We start from the raw sequence: 21,896 nt of genomic DNA, 5'->3' as shown, positions 1-21,896 counted from the left end.
GCCCATTATCGCCGCCTTAGCAGCAGTTTTCTGCGGTGATAATTTTAACGCAGTGCTTGATAATATGCCCCTAAACCGCAGGGAAGAGATGAGTTTTTATAGCCTTCCTAAACGTCAAATAATTCTTCAGGCTGCAGATGTGCATGGGGAGGGAATTCCACAGCTTGGCCTCCAAACAGCGGAAAGAACGTCCCCCAGCATGCATGCGTTTTACCCGCGGAACAACAGCAAGGCATGACCCCAGAGAGCGCAAGTGGCGCGTAGGTGTGTATGGTACCAGTACTTTGGTCAGAATACACGGGGAGGAGCGTTGCAAAATTTTAAAAGACAGGCAGAGAGCTTTAAATTCAATACGCCTGGCGGCAGGCAGCCAATGTAGGTGCCGGATTGCTCCTCAAGTGGGGCATCTTCTCGGAAGTCCTAACAGGGCTCTAGCCACCGCATTTTGGACCCTTTATAGGCGCATGATCTCGGCTTTATTTGCCCCCAAAAAAAGCGAGTTGGCATAATCAAGCCTAGACGAAATGGCCGCCTGAACAACCAATTGTCTAGTTGATGGATCAAAATAACCTAAAAGGGGTTTCAATCCTCGTAATAGACCGAAGCAGGTGCCAGCAGTTTTCTTGGTATGGTCCTGAAAACGGAGGGTTGAATCCATCCATACCCCAAGATTCTTGGTATACAACGTTTACAACGCAACTTTTACAACGCACTACCATTACAGCGAAACTTTTACAACGCGACATCCATTACAACGCATACATTTACAACGCAGTCATTACAACGCATGACACTACAATGCACACCACTACAACGCATACCATTACAACACAGTCATTACAACGCATACCATTACAACGCAAAACTTACCATCCAATACTTACCCTACTGTTGCACCCCCTGGAGTTAGAATAGTAATTTTAACCCCTACACTATCCAATATTTTCCCTACTGTTGCACCCCCTGGAGTTAGAATAGTAATTTTAACCCCTACACTATCCAACACTTCCCTTATTTGCAATGTAATGTAATGCGTTGTAATGGTATGCGTTGTAAATGTAGTATGCGTTGTAGTGGAATGCGTTGTAAAGGTATTTTTTAAGAATTCGTTGTAATGGTGTGCGTTGTAAAAGTGTGCGTTGTAATGGATTTTGCGTTGTAAAAAATGCGTTGTAAAGGTATGCGTTGTAAAAGTGTGCGTTGTAACGTCATACATCCAAGATTCTTCACCACCACTTTGGGGGAAGGAGCACCTCCAAGGGTGTAGGGCCACCAGTTCTCACTCCAGAGTTTGATGTTTTTACCCACCAACAACACCTCCGATTTATTTGCATTAAGCTGGAGGCAGTTGGCCGTCATCCGCCGCCAGTCCACTCCTAAATTTAGGGGCGTACTGCGTAGAATCGTCAGAGAGAACCACCAGCAACTGCTTGTCGTCAGCGTAAGAAACAACGGAGAGGCCCCTGTCCTTAGCTATCACAGCCACAGGTTTAACGTACAGATTAAGAAGTACGGGACTCAGGGCGGAGCCCTGTGGCACACCCTGGCCGATTGACTGAACACTGGACAGGAAGGGTGGAGCAGACACCTGGAAAGTTCTTTCAAAAAGGAAAGATCCAAACTAATTCAAGGCAGAACCACCGATACCGGCATCCTCCAGGCGATTTAGAAGAATCTAAGTCCATCATCATTCTTAAGCTCACTCCGCCAGACCTGGCCATATGCAAATCAGTCTGACCCTGTGCCTCATGGGAACAGTCCAGCCCGAACTGCCAAGCCATGTCTTCCCTGGACCAGAAACAAGCATCCTAGGACCAGTTTCTGACTAATCAGTCGTCATCAGCCAGGCTAGCTTGAATCCAGTGGCAAATTGAGAAATTGACCCATGTCTGGGCATACCCTTCCTACAAAGGGTGAACAAAGCGATACCAAAGGGGATGATGGACGGAGCGTTTGAGCAAATCCAACACAAACACAAACCCCCAGTCAACTGATCTGGGTTGAATCCATCAGCTCACTCCGCCACCCCAGTTCAGATATGGCCATATGCAAATCAGGCTGACTCCGTCCATCATCCCCTTTGGTATCACAGTATCAAATGCGGCACTAACGTCTAACAGGATTAGTGCCGCAGTATTGCCCTCATCAAGAACAGTCCGCAGATGTTCAGTCACAGCAAGGAGCGCTGTCTCCGTACTGTGCCCTGGGCGGAAGCCGTTCTGCGTAGGATCCAGGATACCATTGGTGTTTAAAAATGTAGTGAGGCAGGTGTTAATGGGTGCCTCAGTAATTTTAGCTGCCCACGGTAGCAGAGAAATTGGGCGAACATTTTCTAGTTTTGCTGGATCCAATGACGGCTTTTTGAGGAGGGGAACCACCATAGCCTGTTTCAACTGCCTCTGAACCGTTGCCGTGGACAATTGAGGTATTAATCAACTGACACGGAGGCGCCAAGATCAAAGGCAGGGATTTTAGAAATTGATCCGGCTTAAGATTTCATAGGCCGCATCTGGATCCGTAGGTAACTTGGGCAATTTTAAGGCAAGCAGCCCGTGGAATCGCTCGATATTCAATTTACGCCAAGGGCGTTTATTTAGGGATTTCTGGGTGCCAGTAGTCAGTGGTACCGGAACCAAAAGGGACGCCGAGATCAAAAAATGATCAGACCAGCAGACTGGGCTAGGGGGGCTAACAATCAAGGAAGGAATGTTAGATAAAAGGGGGTCTAGTAAGTGCCCCCCCCCACCAATACAGCTCCTTTCTCACCTGCCCCCGGCCATTTCAAGGCCTCCTGCAAATCCAAGGGGAACAGGAGCATTCCCACTGGTGCCAAGTGGACCCCGTCTTTATCCAAGTAGACTTGAACATTGGCCCGAATCAGGTCGTGTCTGATGAATCCCAGGCCCCTCTGATCTGCGTACGTACGCCTTGAACTGTTGACTCTCTTTCGGGAATCTTCAACGGCCTCCTCTGACTCGGCCCTGTGCCACACTCTGTGGGGGGTCATCTCAGACCACCAGAGCTCACATTGACCATGTAATTGATGATCTCCCCTAAGTCAGCATTCGCGGCTTTCAACAATGCCCCCTACCCATGGCAGTGCGGTCGGTGCCTCCTAAGTGGATCACCAAGATGTTAGGGAACCCTTCCCCCCAGCCAGTCCGCTTCCACCACCAGCCTATCCACCGAGGCTATCAGGGCAAGGAATATTGTGCTTAACTGAAGCAACCCGAAACCTGCCCATCGAGCGGCACATACTCTGTTGCAGTTGACCAGACATTTGCACCGGACCCTTTTGATTGTTAAACCATGGTGACCAGGAATGCTCATATTGTGCCCCCCGGTGCAGTCACCACACCCTGGTCAGAGTGACAACTTCCTCCGTCTGCCCGGCTTGCTTCACTAAAGCTCGATCCAGTGACCCTAGGAGCTCAATCCAGCTCGAGACCTCGTTCACTCCGTTATGCCTGGAATGGGGAAACATCGTTTAAAACGCGGTGTTTACACCGCACTACCTTAACTCTTTAAGTGCTGCCGTCGGCCAACGGTCGTCACGAGCACTACCTCCCCAGTGCTGCGCACGACCGTTGGCCGACGGGCCAGCATTCGTTATTCGAACGTTCAGCACTGGGCGCTGAACGTTCGACGCTGCGAAGGTGTTAACAACGCTGCCATTACAACGCAAGTCGTTACTACGACTTGCGCTGGATGGCGCTGTTGGTTAAGAAATATTGTAATTTTATATTCCAACACCTTCCCTACTGTTACGTGGACTGGTGTTGGAATATAAAATTATAATAATCCTCAATCCGCGCCCTCCAACGCAAGTCGTTGTAACGACTTGCGTTATAATGGCAGCGTTGTTAATACCTTCGCAGCGTCGAGTGTTCAAAGGGTTGTAAAGTACCGCGATCTAAAAGATCGCATTGTACTGACATATATCCCCTGGAATGATTGCCCTCCACAAATTCAACTCCACATTCAGCTTAGCTTCTAATCACCTTAATTCAGGGTGGAGCATACATACCCACATGACCAGGGAGTTGTGTGTTCATTACCAATGATACTATTAGAATCCAAGGTTCCCAGTGTCAATCAGTGACTATCCCGTCATGGAATATGTGACGCAAGGGAGCCTTCGTGTACTTGCCATTTATCCCTCCTTTCCCACAGTAATTTTGCCTTTACAGTTTAATCTGTGGTATTTGCCCACAGACTTCCCAGGCCACAAAAGTGACGCAGCGACGGTGTAAAAGAAGCGCAAGGGGCTTGTAAATCTGCCCTTAGGTGCCTAACTTAATCTCTTCTCCTTGAAAAGGTACCACAAACCACATTGTTCACGAGAACCTTAAGAAGCACACAATTTTCACCTGGGCATACCTCTAAATGAGAAGGGCTCTACCCAGCCGTGAGGCCATAGACACACATATCTTAAACATGTTTACTGGTTTTGCCACTTGGCACCCTTCTGGTTGGTGATACAGCCTCCTACCCAGCATAAACTGACAGTCTAGCGTTGCAACCACACCACCCGTGTCCCTTGAATCACCCCCATCCTCCCGTGCAATAGTCATACTGCTACGTGGGCAATCGATTCAACATCCCTCCTCTCCTGACGGACTGTTGCCTGTTCAGTTTAATCTGTGGTGACTGCACCTGACTTCCCAAGCAGCTTTATTGCTGACAGTGTGAGCAGCTGCTGACCTTGAGGGAATCTCACACTTGCCACTTGCAACTACAGCGATTATTTAAATTAATCTGGTTCTGTGTATCTGAATGAACGCTGCACTGGTAACTGACACTCTCCCAAGTGCAGCGGCTGTGAAACATTTCGGACGAGTCCATCAACTTCAGCCACCCAACCCCCTAGATGGAGTCTCGCACTCCCAAACCTCTCCTAGTGTAAAGCACGGTCACGTCTCCTGTCCAGTTGAATTTGGTAATTCACAACACTGACAACCGCAGGGGCCTATCACTGGGCTGCATATGCGGCCCAGGATGACCTTACACAATCCGCTAGGTGTGGATGCGCGTTAACGTTGCCCAGCTGAAGTGCAATCCCTTTGCCAATCACTTCTGACAAGATGTGCCAATGCAGGTAGAAGGCAAGGGCTGTCGGACCGTCCTTACTTTCACTCTAACAATCCGCTGTGTATAGCTCTCGATGGACCACAACCTCATTGTGTCTTTGTGAAGCGCGCGGGCCCCTGGGGCATGATGCCGCTGAATAACCGGTGTATGTTACCCCCTCGCTGATACAGTGTATCGCTGACCGCCCTTACTTGGATTGAAGACATGCTCGATGCTTCCAAGGATTGTAGACTAACTGCTCCAACGTAACGTCCGGCTCCCCCATCACCTCTCTGCCTCTGCGTAGCCATTGAAATCAGGGGCAAATGATTTTGGGGACCACTAGTAGGATAAAATTGTAGATAGGTAAACAGTGAGTTATTGGGATGTTTTCACCGCGGGGTTCTGAGCGACTCGTACAACTCGAGCTTTGCTCGCGATGTCCATTTGTTGTCACTCCGAACCCCTCTATGAAAAGCATCCTCGTAATTCACTATAACCCATCTATACTCGTCCATATTCTGCCCCGTGTTGTGAACTCAATAACAAGCAACGGAGACTGGATCACCTGAGAATGTTTGGTCTTATTTACAAGCCCATTGTGCCACCGGTGCGTCACTCTTACCCGACATATTCTGCTCACGTTGTGAACTCGATAACAAGCGATGGAAAGCAGATTCCCCTAAGAATGGTTTGTTTAAACGCCCTTCAGACTGGAGACAAAGGAAAAGCACGGCAACTTCTCCGTCTTTGTACCCAGGGTCTGGGACCTCGCCCCTGAGTGCACCAAGCCCAAGCTGCTCTAATTCAGGAAACAGCTGAGGATGCAGCTTTCAACGAGACACGTTGACAGTGTCTTTGCCTGGAGCCTTCTGCTGCCTTTTGGCCACTTCAAGCTGCACTTTAAGTTTCCAGACCTGATGGTTTATGCCAAGCTGATTGAAAAGCACAAACACAGCGGGCCCGATTCACAGAACTAACTTAAAACAAAATCCTAAACTTACTACCATTTTGGTATTCATAAAAGGCACTTACTCATTTCGGTATTCACAGATGGCACTTACTCATTTCGGTATTCACAGAAGGCACTTACTCATTTCGGTATTCACAGAAGGCACTTACTCATTTCGGTATTCACAGAAGGCACTTACTCATTTCGGTATTCACAGAAGTTAGGAGTCCTAACTTTAGGACTCCTAAATGCCTTCTGTGAATACCAAAAGTCATAAAGTTAGGATATTTCTCAATTTAGGAGTCCTAACTTTACTACTCCTAAACTGAGAAAAATCCTAACTGTAATCGGTATCCACAGAAGACATTTAGGAGTCCTAAAGTTAGGACTCCTAACTTCTGTGAATACCGAAATGAGTAAGTGCCTTCTGTGAATACCGAAATGAGTAAGTGCCTTCTGTGAATACCAAAATGGTAGTAAGTTTAGGATTTTGTCTTAAGTTGGGGGCATATCATCAAGGGACGATGTTAAAATTATCGCTGCTTTTGCGTCCGTTTTGGACGAAAAGTGGCGATAATTTTATCGGCCTATTAGCATGGACGCGTGAATCCATGCTTTAGCTCCCATTTTCTATTCGCCTCGCCTCGCATCGCTGATGAGATGCGAGGTAGGCATTCCCGGCGAGGAATATAGCATAAATAATTGCTAAAGAAGGATCTCCCTATCAACAGGGGAATCGCTAACCGGCCTGGAGACTTTCAAAGTTGCGCTAACCGGCTTTATCGCCTGTTTCTTACGCCTGATAATTATTTGACGTGGCCCTGTTTACATGGAAGATGGATCTTCATTCTGAGTCCCCATCTCCCTTTCGACATTTTTTTTCATTATCGCTGTTTCTACATCGCAGGAAAGATGCACGTTGCTGATAGTGCACTCACCGGGTGATAGAATCCGGCGCTAGGCGGCGTTATCATTATTCACGCTAAACACGGCCAGCAATATTTTTCGCTGGCCATTGATGATATGCCCCTTAGTTCTGTGAATCGGGCCGTGTTACCATATGTTTACACACTACTCGTCCTACAGTTGTAGATCGTGTACAACACATGGTAATGGTAGTGGTAGTGGCAAACGGTAATGGAGACCGTGGTAGTGCCTTGCACTCGCTGGGCAGCAGTTGTAGCACTTTGGGCTCAGAATGTTATCAGGACACAGATTAGAGCTCTGGAGAGAGCCGGGAGTAGTACTTAGTACTCATCAGGTAGCAGTTGTAGCGCTAGGTGCTCAGCATTTTATCAGGACACCGGTTATAGCTCTGGGGAGAGCCGGGAGTAGTGCTACGCAATCTGTGGGCAGCAGTTGTAGTGCTTTGGGCTCAGCATGTTGGCGGGACACAGGTCAGAGCTCTGAACCTAGTTCCGATATCCGCAACCGCGGCTTAGCTGTAATTGGTGCACAGCACAAAAATATGAGTCCACACAAATATTGTCGGGAAACAGTTTGCTGCGGGTTTATTTCATAGAAGGAGTATTGCAACGTGGTGGGTTAACTTACGGGCGATCCAAGGGCGGGCATCGGTGACTGACCCGAGCTGCCCTGCCCACCTGACGAGCCAAATTGCACCGTGGCCAACTCAATCGGTGCTTCCATTTATGTGGGGATGACCCCCCTTACATACCGTAAATCCTCAGTCCGTCAATTTACTTACACCTTTTTAGGGGTGGAGCGTGGCATGGCGAGCCCCTGGTTGCTCAGGCTTACAACCGCCCGAAGGACTAGCAGGGCGCCGACATTTTCATCCAGGGTCCTGTCGTAAAGACTCCTGGGATTTGGCAGGACCCCATTTTGCTCCTGAAGAGGGTACCCCTATGTAAAAACCCGCCTCCAGATCGCCTTGTAACTCCTCCTGCAACACAAACGTATACATTAATATGCTCAGGTCCTATGCACGCTGTCCTGCCAGCACGCAGGGTAAGCGGCTGGGGACAAAGAGATGGCCCGTGGCTGGGGGCAGGTATACTTACTTATTCCCCGCCCACTGCGCACCGGAAATGACACCACAGAGACGCCGTGCATAGGAAGCACTCCCGCGGGAGGGGCTCCCAGCGACAGGCCACAGGGAGGCGCCTAATGCGGCATAAAGATACTCTGAGTAAACTACCTTTGTGAATAGCAAACAATCGTAAACTTAAGCAAAAGTTTTTTTGTGTGAATCCGGCCCTGATTCTTTGCCCGTGTTTGGTGTTTCTTGGTCCCGCGCTTTACATTAGAGATTCAAATATTGTTAATGTAATCAATAATGACAGCATTACATCATCAGTGTTTCATCATCTTCATATGTTCTAAAAAGAGTCGCCCCTCACGTCATTGCCCTTCAGGGACGTATTAAAGCCTCAGTGTTCCTTGTCCCCCCTAGGTTCCTCGACCTGGAGCCGCCGTCCACCATTAGCTTCGTCATCGACACGACTGGAAGTATGAGCAACGACATCGCGGCAGCGAAGGAGCGAGTCTTTTCCATCATCGAAAGGAAGAAGGGGACCCTGAACGAGCCGTCCGTGTACGTGCTGGTGCCGTTCAACGACCCAGGTAGGAAGGAGCACTCTTTGATTGATTTATTTCTGTTTCTTGATATAGCGCACAACTCACTCCCGAAAGAGTATCTAGGCACTGTGCAAACTGATACATTCTAAAACAACCAGGAGTGAGATTTACAAGCCCCATGCACCACTTTTGTGCCAGCATTGCGTCACTTCTGTGACGCAGTGGCGGCGTAAAGCTAGCGCCATGCTGCAGGGGATTTACAATGTGACACATCTAGGGAGATGCGTCATGTTTTAAAGCCCTGCGCCACATGAAACCTGCGTCAGGTTTCATGTGGGCATTCCGGAGCAGGGGGGGCGAGGGGGGGAGTTCTGGTGCAGGAATGCCTAGGAAAAGGGCCTGAGTGAAATCTACAAGAATTCACTCAGTCACTTTTCCGAACCCGCTGCGTCAACACCTTGTGTCTGCTTGAAGCAGGCGTAAGGTGTGACGAACCATGTGGAAGATAGGCCGGGTTGGCACAGTGCTGGAGCTGCAACGTGCCCACGACACAACTCCAGCACTGCGCCAACGTTACGACAGCAGATGCGACACGCATCTGCATTTCCTTGCACAATGATGCGCCGCATTGTAAATACGGCGCATCCATGGTGGGGCAAGGATTGTGATGCGTGTCGCAAGTTTCCTGGCGCACCCCTGCTGATTTGCAGGGATGCGCCATGAATTGTAAATCTACCATCATCTTATAGGGCAGGGAAAGGAAACCCACATAGAGCTACTCCAATATAGTGCCAAGAAGCACTACACCACACACTGACCTAGTTAGACAGGGAGCAGGAGTGACCCCCGGGGGCTCCAGCCTGTGAGCAGGGACATCACAAGGTGTAGAGCCGGGGGCTGAATGCCCTTGGCTGTCACTATTACAGGCTTTGGTGGGGCCCAGGGCAAACCTTTTTGGGGGGCAGAAGGCCTAACCCGGGAAATGTATGGGCCTAGCAAGGATGAATGGCAAGTTTGAAATCTATGATTTACAGGTTGCAGTGGGCACATTAATACACAAACCGAAACCTCTGGCGCCAGAAGTACAGCGCTTAGAAATACAAAGAAAATCAGTTTGAAGCACTACATTTCAATTTGTTTAACAGCTTGAAAGTGATTGTGTGTCGGATGTCATTAGCATATTCAAACTGAACATTTGTACGACAGTCACCCTGCCCCTATCGGCAGAATACATCCTCGTCCCACTGTGTCTTCCCTCGCCCAGGTATCTCTAGTTCAGCTTCGGTGGCCAGAGCGGTTTGTTATGTTGTTGTGAGTATTTGTGAAGCGCAGTATTGCTGCCAGGATGTTCTGATGCTGAGCAGGTGTGTGTGCCTCGCCCTGCCTAGGGTAGGTTGGTTCATCACCCGTGAGGGTATCCTGGAGCTGAGCAGGTGTGTGTGCCTCGCCCTGCCTAGGGTAGGTTGGTTAATCCCCCGTGAGGGTATCCTGGCGCTGAGCAGGTGTGTGTGCCTCGCCCTGCCTAGGGTAGGTTGGTTAATCCCCCGTGAGGGTATCCTTGCGCTGAGCAGGTGTGTGTGCCTAGCACTGCCTAGGGTAGGTTGGTTCATCACCCCTGAGGGTATCCTGGAGCTGAGCAGGTGTGTGTGCCGAGCCCTGCCTAGGGTAGGTTGGTTAATCCCCCGTGAGGGTATCCTGGCGCTGAGCAGGTGTGTGTGCCTCGCCCTGCCTAGGGTAGGTTGGTTAATCCCCCGTGAGGGTATCCTTGCGCTGAGCAGGTGTGTGTGCCTAGCACTGCCTAGGGTAGGTTGGTTCATCACCCCTGAGGGTATCCTGGCGCTGAGCAGGTGTGTGTGCCTCGCCCTGCCTAGGGTAGGTTGGTTAATCCCCCGTGAGGGTATCCTGGCACTGAACAGGTGTGTGTGCCTCGCCCTGCCTCGGGTAGGTTGGTTCATCACCCCTGAGGGTATCCTGGCGCTGAGCAGGTGTGTGTGCCTCGCCCTGCCTAGGGTAGGTTGGTTAATCCCCCGTGAGGGTATCCTGGCGCTGAGCAGGTGTGTGTGCCTCGCCCTGCCTAGGGTAGGTTGGTTAATCCCCCGTGAGGGTATCCTGGCGCTGAGCAGGTGTGTGCCCAGCCCTGCCTAGGGTAGGTTGGTTAATCCCCCGTGAGGGTATCCTGGCGCTGAGCAGGTGTGTGTGCCGAGCCCTGCCTAGGGTAGGTTGGTTAATCACCCGTGACGGTATCCTGGCACTGAACAGGTGTGTGTGCCTCGCCCTGCCTAGGGTAGGTTGGTTCATCACCCGTGAGGGTATCCTGGCTCTGAGCAGGTGTGTGCCTCGCCCTGCCTAGGGTAGGTTGGTTAATCCCCCGTGAGGGTATCCTGGCTCTGAGCAGGTGTGTGCCCAGCCCTGCCTAGGGTAGGTTGGTTCATCACCCCTGAGGGTATCCTGGAGCTGAGCAGGCGTGTGCCCAGCCCTGCCTGGGGTAGGTTGGTTCATCACCCGTGAGGGTATCCTGGAGCTGAGCAGGTGTGTGCCTAGCCCTGCCTCGGGTAGGTTGGTTCATCACCCGTGAGGGTTTCCTGGAGCTGAGCAGGTGTGTGTGCCTAGCACTGCCTAGGGTAAGTTGGTTAACTGAAATGCACGTGATCGGAAGTTCAAGGTGCCAAGGGGGCCATATTTATACCACGAAAGTGCCTTGGGGAAATGATGTGGTCACTAGCCAATGGGCTTCCAGGATCCTTCCAGCCCTATGATGACTTCTGGCTATGTGCGGCATCTATTAATCCCAGAGTGCACTATTCCGTCCCCTCGCACTATCTCCGAACCCTTCCTTGGATGTTAGGACTTTGGTGGCCCATCCTAGAGGCGTGGCTACCTTTGGGCTACACAAAGTCTGCAGGGGTTTTTTGAAAATTCAGAATGCAATGGCGCTCTTCAGGTAGCGGTGAGAGTAAAAAGAAAAAAAGAAATAAATGTAACGGTGCTGCTTGGACAGGGGAACCCCAAACCCCTGAGAAAGAGTGGGAGGAGGTCTCCACTAAAACATTTCCACAAACAGGGTCCAGAGCACACGTAAAGAGTTCCCTGATAAGTAATCATAAATATGCAATAAGATAAGATCGACAACAATTGATTTGTTTCTATTTGCTTTTATACGTGATCATGGTTCTCCATGCAACGGGGATCCAAAGCACATGAAACCAGCCGACACGTGTTTCGTCAAAGCGGGTAGTAACCTGTGACTCTTCAGGGCGGTAGACCGGTGATAAATCCGCATCCGGTTAAACAGAAACACTACGGAGAACACTCCTGGGCTTAGAGGCAGGCCTCGGATCGTTAGACGGCAAGACCCGCCGGTTTTTATCTTCATTATGCCCGATACTTGAGTTACATAAACCTTACTTTGGTTTTTTCTCATTACCTGACAAAGACTGGGTTGGAATTATCACCGGTCTACCGCCCTGAAGAGTCCCGGGTTACTACCCGCTTTGACGAAACACATGTCGGCTGGTTTCATGTTCTTTAGATCTCCGTTTCACCTTTGGGCAACACGTCCACTGAAAAACAGGTTGGCAACAGGGTTCCCCTCTCTGTTCCTGCCGCCGGACTTTCAACCTGAACAAAGGGGCAGTCCTAAAGGAGTGTGACCGCCTTCGGCCCACCTGAGGTGGCCTCCCCTTCAAAGCTTGCCTTTTGGGCCATAATCCTGTTTGGCTTCCTGCAATGGGGGTGGGGGGACAACTCCCTTTGTGGCAGGCCTTGATTGTGCCTGGATGCCCCCCCAGGAGGGCAGAGGTCTCTCGAGGTGGCCAGTGACTGTGAAGGCCACCAGTCAAGCTGGGCAACCGAGTGACAGCCTTCTCAAAGTTTCCTTTCCCTAAACGTGATATTAAATCCGACTTGGGCATCAAGTCGGGTTAGATGCCAGGGTTAATATGATACCATTGAAGTTATAATTCTAGTAGCCCATTCTGCAGTGATCCAGACAGAGATGCCAGTCTGTAACTCTGTATTAGCCAAGGTGGCCACTAACCTTCACACAGCAAAGACGACAATCTAGAAGTTTTGCTAGTATATGTCCTACATAATATAATACAGCTCCATGCCTTAATTATACAATTAAACAATTATGTACACTACATTACAAACACCATATTGTACAGCTTGAACATTCTGTGTGTTTCTCGAGTTTGCACATCTGGAGGGCACATAGTCCTTGCGTTGCTCCTTGCTTCCTTATGGCTTTAAGAATGGTGGCTAGGTAAAAAGGACCATTTTGAATCCACTGGGAGGTAGCAACCAAGTCAGACGAGTCCTGGGGTACCTGCCTCTGTCTTTAGGTGCTTATGAGCAAACGAGTTATATCACACCATATTTTGTGGGTCTCGCCCTAACGAAGGTCAACATGTTTCGGCCTATAACCACTCAAGGCCTCATCAGGACTAGGAAGACAAATGAACCAAGGCCTAAAGCTCTAGGGACTCCATGTCTAAGGCTACCTGCTGTCTGCTAATCCTCAGCTGGGCTTCCTCAAACGTGAGCTGCCTGTCTCTCTTCTCCTGGGATGATTCCCTCCTATGAGAAGAGACAGAGGTCCCTATAGATACACCAGACCGGTCAGACTCCACAGAAGGGGATCTGTTCCTTCTAGGTGTGCCTCCAACTCTTCCTGGGGGGAAGAAGATAGGACCCTCTGGGCCTCCGTCTCCAGCTCTGGTAGGAGCTGCACTATCCAGGTCAAGGTCATGGTCACCTGCCTGGTCAGTATCAGAGTCTGATTCCTGTGGGATCGGACCACTGGCTCCTTCCTCATCTGCTGCTCCCACCCCACTGCCTACCCTTTCAGGCTCTGAAGCCTTCCTAAGATCGCCCAGCAGTAACACCTCCTTGAGGCGTTGCGTGTTGGCACTTTTGCCTGCCTTCAATGTCCTCATAGTTCACAGAGCCCTTAACTCAGAGAAAGGGAATGTGTCATACTTGGGTGCCTGTAACATCCTGACATCTGGCAGGAATCTGACCCTTCTCCAAACATCAAGTCTGGCTCTCTTACCGACCCATGTCCAGCGAATATCCTGAACCTATTAGCCCCCACCATAAACCCCACGGTAAAGCAGCTCTTTAAGGCTTCCCTCTCCTCAGGCAACATGCCGAAGTTATGGAAGAATGCCAAGATTCATCCACTGATCAAAAAGGCTAACGCCAAACCGACAGGCCCTTCCACTACTGGCCAATCTCCCTTCTTCCAGCCCTCTCCAAAGTATAAGAGAAGCATGCAAACAAGGCCCTCCAAAAACACATTGAAGGTGGGAATCTCCTTCGTGAGTCCCAATCCGGGTTTCGGGCTCACTACAGTACGGAGTCTGATCTGCTGGAAGTGACTGAATTTCTCAAGGGTGAGCTGGACCAGGGAGGCAAGGCTGTTCTGATACGGCTCGATCTGTCGGCGTCCTTCGATACAGTCCCACATGAGAGGCTCCGGGAGAGACTTGCTAACATCAGCCTGGGGGGGACCACCTTAACATGGATGTCATCCGTCTTGGCAGGATGTATGTCACTACAACGCACACTTTTACGAAGCATACCTTTACAACACATTTTTTACAACGCAACATCCATTACAACGCATGCCATTACAACGAAAATTTAAAAACTACATTTACAACGCATTCCATTACAATGCATAACATTACATTGCATGTTTGGTAAGTATTGGATAGTGTAGGGGTAAAAATTACTATTCTAACTCCAGGGGGTGCAACAGTAGGGTAAGTGCTGGATAGTGTAGGGGTAAAAATTACTATTCTAACTCCAGGGGGTGCAACAGTAGGGTAGGTGTTGGATGGTAATGTTATGTGTTGTAATGGTATCTGTTGTAATGGTTGCGTTGTAATGGCATGCGTTGTAATGGATGTTGCATTGTAAAAGTTTCGTTGTAATGGTAGTGCGTTGTAAAAGTTGCGTTGTAAAGGTTGTTTCCCGTCTTGGCAAATAGATCTCAGGACATCTGGCTCTCCCCTTTCTCATCCCCGGTTCCGGCCATGAATGTTGGTTTCCCTCAGGGCTCCATTCTCGGTCCTACCCTTTTTAATATATATCTACCCCCTCCCCCCCTGCATTTCTGGCAGAGGAACAGGACGCCAAAATTGTTTCCTATGCGGATGACACTCAGCTGATTTTTACATGTGAAAAATGAACCGACTTTTGATGGGGCGATGATTAGGTCTTGCCTCACAAAGCTTTTTAACTGGCCTTAGATCAACCAGCCGAAGTGCAATCCTGACAAAACTGGTGGCCAAAAGTTCTGCCGCCCCCGCCCGCGGAATAGGAGAAAGTAAAAACCTAAGGAATTGTTATAGACAAGGCACTCTCCATGCACTTTCAAATCCAAGATCTCACTGGCGCGTTCTTTGGCATACTCCGGATTCAAAAACAATTCCTGCCACCGTTACCGCTGAGAGCAGAAAGATCGCGGTGCAGGCACCGGTGACATCAAAGCTTGACAATGTCAACAGCTTGTACCTCGGTCTTCCCAAATCCCTTATCCAGCACCTACAAGTGGTACAAAACGCAGCGGCCGCAGCCATCATGAGACCTAAACCCAGATCTAATATGACCCTATTCTTAAGTCTCTACACTGGCTTAAAGCTTTCCACGGCCTCGGAGCCGGCTACATAAATAAGCGTGTTAATCGCTGCACAACAGCTAGACCCCTAAGATCTTCCGATGCCAGATCCCGCTTTCTAGCTGCAAAATTGTGGAATAGACTCCCTGAGTCCCTGAACCTAACCACAGGCTTACTCTCTTTCAGGAAGAACTTAAAAACCGGGATTTTTAATAACTGATGGGTCTTTTTCCCACGTTTTCCTCCTGCTGTCACGTGCCAGGACACTCTAGTCTGAGTAGCTGTGCGCTTTATTAAATACACTATTTCATTTTATTTAATTTCATTAGGTCCCTGACTGTGCAAAGGAACACTAGTCCAAATTCTAAGGGCCTTATTTATGAGGCCTTCCTTCACTTTTACGCCGCCGTGCCTCACTTTTTGTGACGCATCAGCAGCGTTAAAAATGTGGCATGATGCGCACTATTCACAAAGTGACGCATCTAAGCAGATGCGTCACTTTGTAAACCCCTGCGCTACATTATACCTGCCTCAGGTATGATGTGTGCCGGGTGGGCGTTCCCCCGCAAAATGTCTCGCAGAAGTGGCGCATTGAAATCTATGAGATTTCACTGCGCCACTTCTAGGACGCCATTGCGTCAATATCCTGCGCCTGCCTCACAGCAGGCGTAAGACTGACGCAGGCCCTTCCACGTGGGGCTAGCCCAATGGGAAGGACACATTTCTGAATTTGCGTCTATTTTCAGACACACTCCAGCAATGCGTCACTTTTGCGCCTACAGATACGTCGGAAATACTGACGTATCTGTAACTCCTTGCGAGATGATGTGTCATGTCGCAAGGAGAGCGCACTAAGAAGTGACGCATTCCTGTTTTCACACCGCGATGCATCCCTTCTCACAAATAAGGCCCTAAATGTGCTTACATCCAATATTCAGGGATAGCGACGTGTTTTCAATATTGTAGCACAGCAGCAGCTCAGCAATATTACTGCAAATAATCTCTGCACGCCCTCCCATTTCTTATATGTTTGGCCTTGTTTTGATCTAAAAGAAACTTTTTTTATGTATATTGCATGAAACATAAACACAACATTTCTCTGCAAAATGGCTGCACTAGAATCTCACACAACAGGTACATAAAACATTAATTTAAGGAAGAGAGTATTTAAAACAATCTGTTAAAGAAATGATCAAGGTCATTAGGGCAAATCTCTGGAGAACGGAGCTGACTCTGTCAGGGGGCCCCGGGAAATGCTGGGGGCCTGGGCCAGAGCCCACTCTTCCCATGCATTAAACCATCTCTGCATACACCTTCAAACACCTCAGGGTCTCCCTCCTGCTCCATTTGCATCGTGTGATCCTGGACATACACCTTCATACACCTCAGGGTCTCCCTCCTGCTCCATTTGCACCGTGTGATCCTGGACATACACCTTCATACACCTCAGGGTCTCCCTCCTGCTCCATTTGCACCGTGTGATCCTGGACATACACCTTCATACACCTCAGGGTCTCCCTCCTGCTCCATTTGCACCGTGTGATCCTGGACATACATCTTCATACACCTCAGGGTCTCCCTCCTGCTCCATTTGCACTGTGTAATCCTGGACATACATCTTTACAAGGCTCAGGGACTCTCATCTTCACACCCCTCAGGGTCTCCCTCCTGCTCCGTTTGCACCGTGTGATCCTGGACATACATCTTTACACGCCTCAGGGACTCTCATCTTCATACAGCTCAGGGTCTCCCTCCTGCACTGTGTGCACTGTGTGATCCTGGACATACATCTTCACACACCTCAGGGACTCTCATATTCATACACCTCAGGGTCTCCCTCCTGCTCGGCCTCTCACAGCAAAAGCCGGGCTCCGGGTTCTCTCAAAGTCCAGAGTCCCCTGCATTGGAAATAGGTGTTTCTTGGAAGAGCTTTTTTTTAACTTCTTGATATTGAATTTGTGGTTCCAGACTTCGGACCGGCGCTGATTACGGACGACCCTGAGAAGTTTAAAGCAGCCATTCAAAGTCTGTCGGCCGATGGAGGCGGCGATACCCCAGAGATGTGTCTGTCTGGACTTCAGGTGAGTCAGAGAGGCGGTGCACACTTCTGTTTAAAAGATGATATTGCGTTTCATAAATAGTAACTTTACTAGGAGAAACTTAACTTAACGACTAATAAGTTTACTAGTAGTAACTTACTTTTGAGAGTACCGAAAAGTCGTAAAGTTTGACTTTTGGTTTGAACTGATGGCCCGATTCACAAAGGTAAACTGAGACGAAAGTCTAACTTTACGACTTTCGGTATTCACAAAGGACATTTCGGAGTAGTAAAGCTAGGCTTTTGTCTCAGTTTAACTTAAGTTTTGGTCTCAGTTATGCTAAAAATAATGAAACTTAAATTAGAAATCTAACTCTACTTCTCGTAAATGCCCTTTGTGAATACCGAAGTTGTAAAGGTAGACTTCTAACTCAATTTACTTTTGTGAATCGGGCCCGTAGATGTTCAGGTCTAAACTTAGATTTCAGGTGTAAAGTTAGACTTTTGGTCTAACTTTTCTTTTGTGAATCAGGTCCTTGGAGTTCTTATCTTTTTCCTCTGACATTTGAAATCCAAGACAGTTACTTCCTAATACAGGATCTAGGGGCATATTACCAAGGGCCTTATCGCTGCTTTAGCGGTTATTTTTCCCGCTAAAGCGGCGATAATTTTATCACCCTATTACCTAGCTGTCGCTAACACCAGTTAGCGACAGCTAGTAGGAGATAGCGTTCATCTTGGGGACCACTTTGCATGTCAGCGATATTTATCGCTAATGACATGCAAAGTGGGCGTGCCAAGATGATAGCGACTGGAAACAGTCGCTAACATCGCTATCTCCTAATACCTACTTTTGGAAATTATCGCGCTAAGCGTGATTATCTCCAAAAGCTAACGCCTGCCCAGAGCAGTTCTTAGCCATGTTACCCAATGGTAGGTGGATAACATGGCTAAGAGCATTAGCTCGGTAATGCATGAATATCGCTGACTTTTCAGCGATATTCATGCATTTCGGCTGATTTTTGTCGCTTAGGAGATAAACCTTGATAATAGCAAGGCTCCTAAGCGATACAAATAGGCGAAGCACGGCGATATATTTATAGCCGCTAACCAAGCTTAGCGATATTTTTTGCTTAAGCTTGGTAATATGCCCCCTAATTCTCTCGAAGCTCATATCAGTTTGAAGTTAAATGTTAGTCGAGTTCAGCGACCAGATGGTATCCCAGCCGGACCCGTTAAAGCTGATTCCATCCAAGCAGGGATCCCGAAGCCGGCGTTTGATTATTGTTTGAAGGCAGATATAGTCCAGAAGTCTTGGCCTGGTAGTAACATTGTACCCCTTTAGCAAACAGGGGATCATAGTCTACCAAACATTATTGTCCAGTTGCACTGTTAGATGTTACCAGGAAGATCTTTGCCAAATGTTTATTGAATCACATAGGGGCAGATTACCAACAACTAGCGATGTTTATCGCTAAATGCGCTTAGCAACTTTTTTTTATCGCTGCCTATCGCTGGATATTTTAGCAGAGAAAACATGCTATTAGCAATGTTTTTCTCCATAGCGCTAAAATATCCAGCGATAGCGGCGTAATGCGAGAATATCGCTGAGAATATAGCGATATCCTCGCATTAGCGACGAAATGCTCTTAGCCATGTTATCCACCTCCCATTGGATAACATGGCTAAGAACTGGTCAGAGCAGGCGTTAGTTTTTGGCGATAGCGGGAATATTTCCATCGCTACGCCAGCCTTGTGAATAGGCGATAGCAACGTTATCGACTGCTTTCAGTCGCTAACGGGTTGGGTACGCCCACTTTGCATGTCATTAGCGATAAATATCGCTGACATGCAAAGCGGGCCCCAAACCGCTCGCTATCGCCTTCAAGCTGTCGCTAACTGCTGTTAGCGAGAGCCTGATAATACGGCAATAGAATTTTCAGTGCTTAGCGGCCGAAAACGGCCATTAAACCGGTGAAAAGTGCCTATCGCCCCCCTTGATAATTATGCCCCATAGTTTCTTGGGTAGAGTCTGCTGTGTTCTTGCCCATGTAACATTCGGACTTCGAAAGGCTTGTTCTCCAATAGACAATATTGTGTGTCTATAGATGAACAGTCAGCGTATGAGGGTGTAATCTTTATGTAAATGAGAAAAAAGTAAAGTTATGATAAGAGGGCCAGAGGTGATAAGTGTAGGACGCTGGGGTTCTGTTGCAGTAACCCCCCCACCCCTACTTTTTGTCAGATTTCTGATGCACTTTGACTCGATGTGCCCTGGGTCCCTGCCAATCAGGTTCCCAGGGCCTGTGTTCATTTCTAAAACTGTCCATTTGTACCTCCACCTCTGCATCAGCACCTGGTAGACTCTGATCTGACCTCTCCCCAAGAATGGGGAAAGAAGGCAGGCAGATGGGTCAGAACCAGGGTGAATCAGAAGGTACAGAACCAAGGTGGTGATCAGAAGAAGCAAGACCAAAAGGGTGGGGAGAAAGCAAAAGACCAGAAGTCTTTACAAGGTCCCCAAAAACCTTCCAATGGTGGGGGTCGCCAATCTAAAAAGAAAGAAGGCCCAAAGAAACCATGGTGCAAAATCTGTAATCAGAACAGCCATTGTGTTGGACACGGCCTCGTGGCGTGGTCCGACCCCGTCCGCATGGCGGGCCCGGGACGACATCGGCCCTCCATTTTACCTACTATCGACCCCCCTGACCCACACATTCACGAACCATCGGCACGAGCAGCCTCCCCGGCCACCTACAGCTCTCCCCCTCCCTGGGACCCCGGCGGAACCTGCTCGCCAACGCTGCCAGCCTGGCACCCTGACCCGGCCACCCTTACCGGCCCGACTCCATCTTGGGACCCTCACGCCCCGAACACGTGGCCGCAGCCATCCCGGGCCCGGCCCCAGCGAAGCCCAGACATTGAGGCACCAGGATCCTCCCAGGAGGTAAAGTGGCCACTCGACCAGACCCCGGAGGAGGAGAGTCTCGAGGGGCCTTCCCCCACCCCCGGACGCCTGGTATCGATCGCTCTCCCGGCTCCCTGGGCGCTGGCTCCGCCCCCCTGCTGGGTGTCTGGACACCTTCATCCCGGCCCCTCTGACCCCCAGGCGCGAGGGTCCGGACATCAAAGCCCTCCAGTCCTATATCTGGGCCAGCCCCGGATCAAGACGGCAGTTGTATCTGGAGTGGAAGCCCTGCTGACCTCGTCGCGGCTGATCCTGATCCGAACTCTTGCACCTGGAACTACCTTCGAGGCCCTGCTGACGCTGTCGCGGCCTGTCCAAGCTAAACCACCTTCGAGGCCCTGCTGACGCTGTCGCGGCCTGACCGAGCTGAACTACCTTCGAGGCCCTGCTGACGCTGTCGCGGCCTGACCAAACTGAACCACCTTCGAGGCCCTGCTGACGCTGTCGCGGCCTGACCGAGCTGAACTACCTTCGAGGCCCTGCTGACGCTGTCGCGGCCTGTCCAAGCTAAACCACCTTCGAGGCCCTGCTGACGCTGTCGCGGCCTGACCAAGCTGAACTACCTTCGAGGCCCTGCTGACGCTGACGCGGCCTGTCCAAGCTAAACCACCTTCGAGGCCCTGCTGACGCTGTCGCGGCCTGACCAAGCTGAACTATCCTCGAGGCCCTGCTGACGCTGTCGCGGCCTGACCCCGCTGAACTATCTCCGAGGCCCTGCTGACGCTGTCGCGGCCTGACCCCTTGAACTATCCACGCACCAGTGGGTGCCAAGACTGTCCCGCTACCCCCTTTCCCCCGAGATCAAGACATTACGGATCCCTCGATCCTTGCCGCTATCCTGCCAAGAACTTGCTTCGAGTACTTATATAAAGATTCTTGTGAACCTCCTTCCTGTGTAGTGTCTATCTGTAAGTAGTGTGATTACTCTGCTGTTACGATTGTAGGAGAGGAGCCTCGCCAAGGAGGCCTCCCTACGGCGCTCGGCCTAGTCCATACAGAGAGGTGGGTCTCGGGGCGGACAGTCAGACACCTTCTGTCTCCCCCGGGGTCGCCTTTCCAACATTGGTGGCAAGCGACGGGATCCGAGCCCACGCAAATCGTACAGCGAGTAACACGTCACTACTGACAGAGACCCACAGCCACAATGACTACTAAGGAGGCCGGAACGACCGCAGAATTCCAGAAAGACCTGTTAGAGGAGTATACCCATAAAGAACTTAAACAATTTTGCAAAGACTTGGGTATCGCTACCACCGGACTAAGCACAAAGGACGATTTCAAAGAAGCGCTGCAAACCTGGGTGGAGACCAGAGAGACCCCACCCCAAACGAACGATGACATTGTCCGAGAAGTACCCGTGAGTACCGCCATAGCCCCCATAGAAGAAAGAACCGCCAACAGGGACCCGGGCCTCTCCCACGAAGATGCCCGGGAGCGAGAGAGGAGTTGGCTCCATGAACTAGAGCTCGCCCCACTCCGGCTGGACGGAGAACTCCAATTAGCAGAAAAAAAATGGCCCTTGAACAACGGCGATTAGAGGGAGATCTGGAAGAGAGGCGGCGGCAAAGAGAATTGGAAGAAAAAAAACTCGCATACGAGCACGAGCGTGGCCTCAAAGAACTCGAACTCAAAGCCAACCTCGAAGGAACTGGCGCCACGGTAGCCCGGAACCCCTCACCGCCTGCCGACCCAAAGGTCCACA

The 21,896-nt window shown here is 49.9% G+C and overlaps 1 protein-coding gene across 1 annotated transcript in view; it reads left to right on the top strand.

Annotated features, from left to right (window-relative positions):
* LOC144767921 (von Willebrand factor A domain-containing protein 7-like) overlaps window positions 1–21,896 on the top strand; it is a 210,301-nt gene that overhangs the window by 64,301 nt on the left and 124,104 nt on the right. Inside the window, exons 7-8 of the mRNA XM_078651260.1 lie at window positions 8,439–8,608; window positions 17,157–17,269. Of these exons, the coding sequence (XP_078507386.1) occupies window positions 8,439–8,608; window positions 17,157–17,269 (283 nt within the window). The remainder of the gene's footprint in view (window positions 1–8,438; window positions 8,609–17,156; window positions 17,270–21,896) is intronic.

The sequence above is a fragment of the Lissotriton helveticus genome, chromosome 7 (assembly GCF_964261635.1).
Source record: "Lissotriton helveticus chromosome 7, aLisHel1.1, whole genome shotgun sequence".
NCBI classification, from domain to species: Eukaryota; Metazoa; Chordata; class Amphibia; order Caudata; family Salamandridae; genus Lissotriton; species Lissotriton helveticus.
Note: the sequence above shows the minus strand (reverse complement) of the source record. Positions and strands in the feature narration are given on the sequence as shown.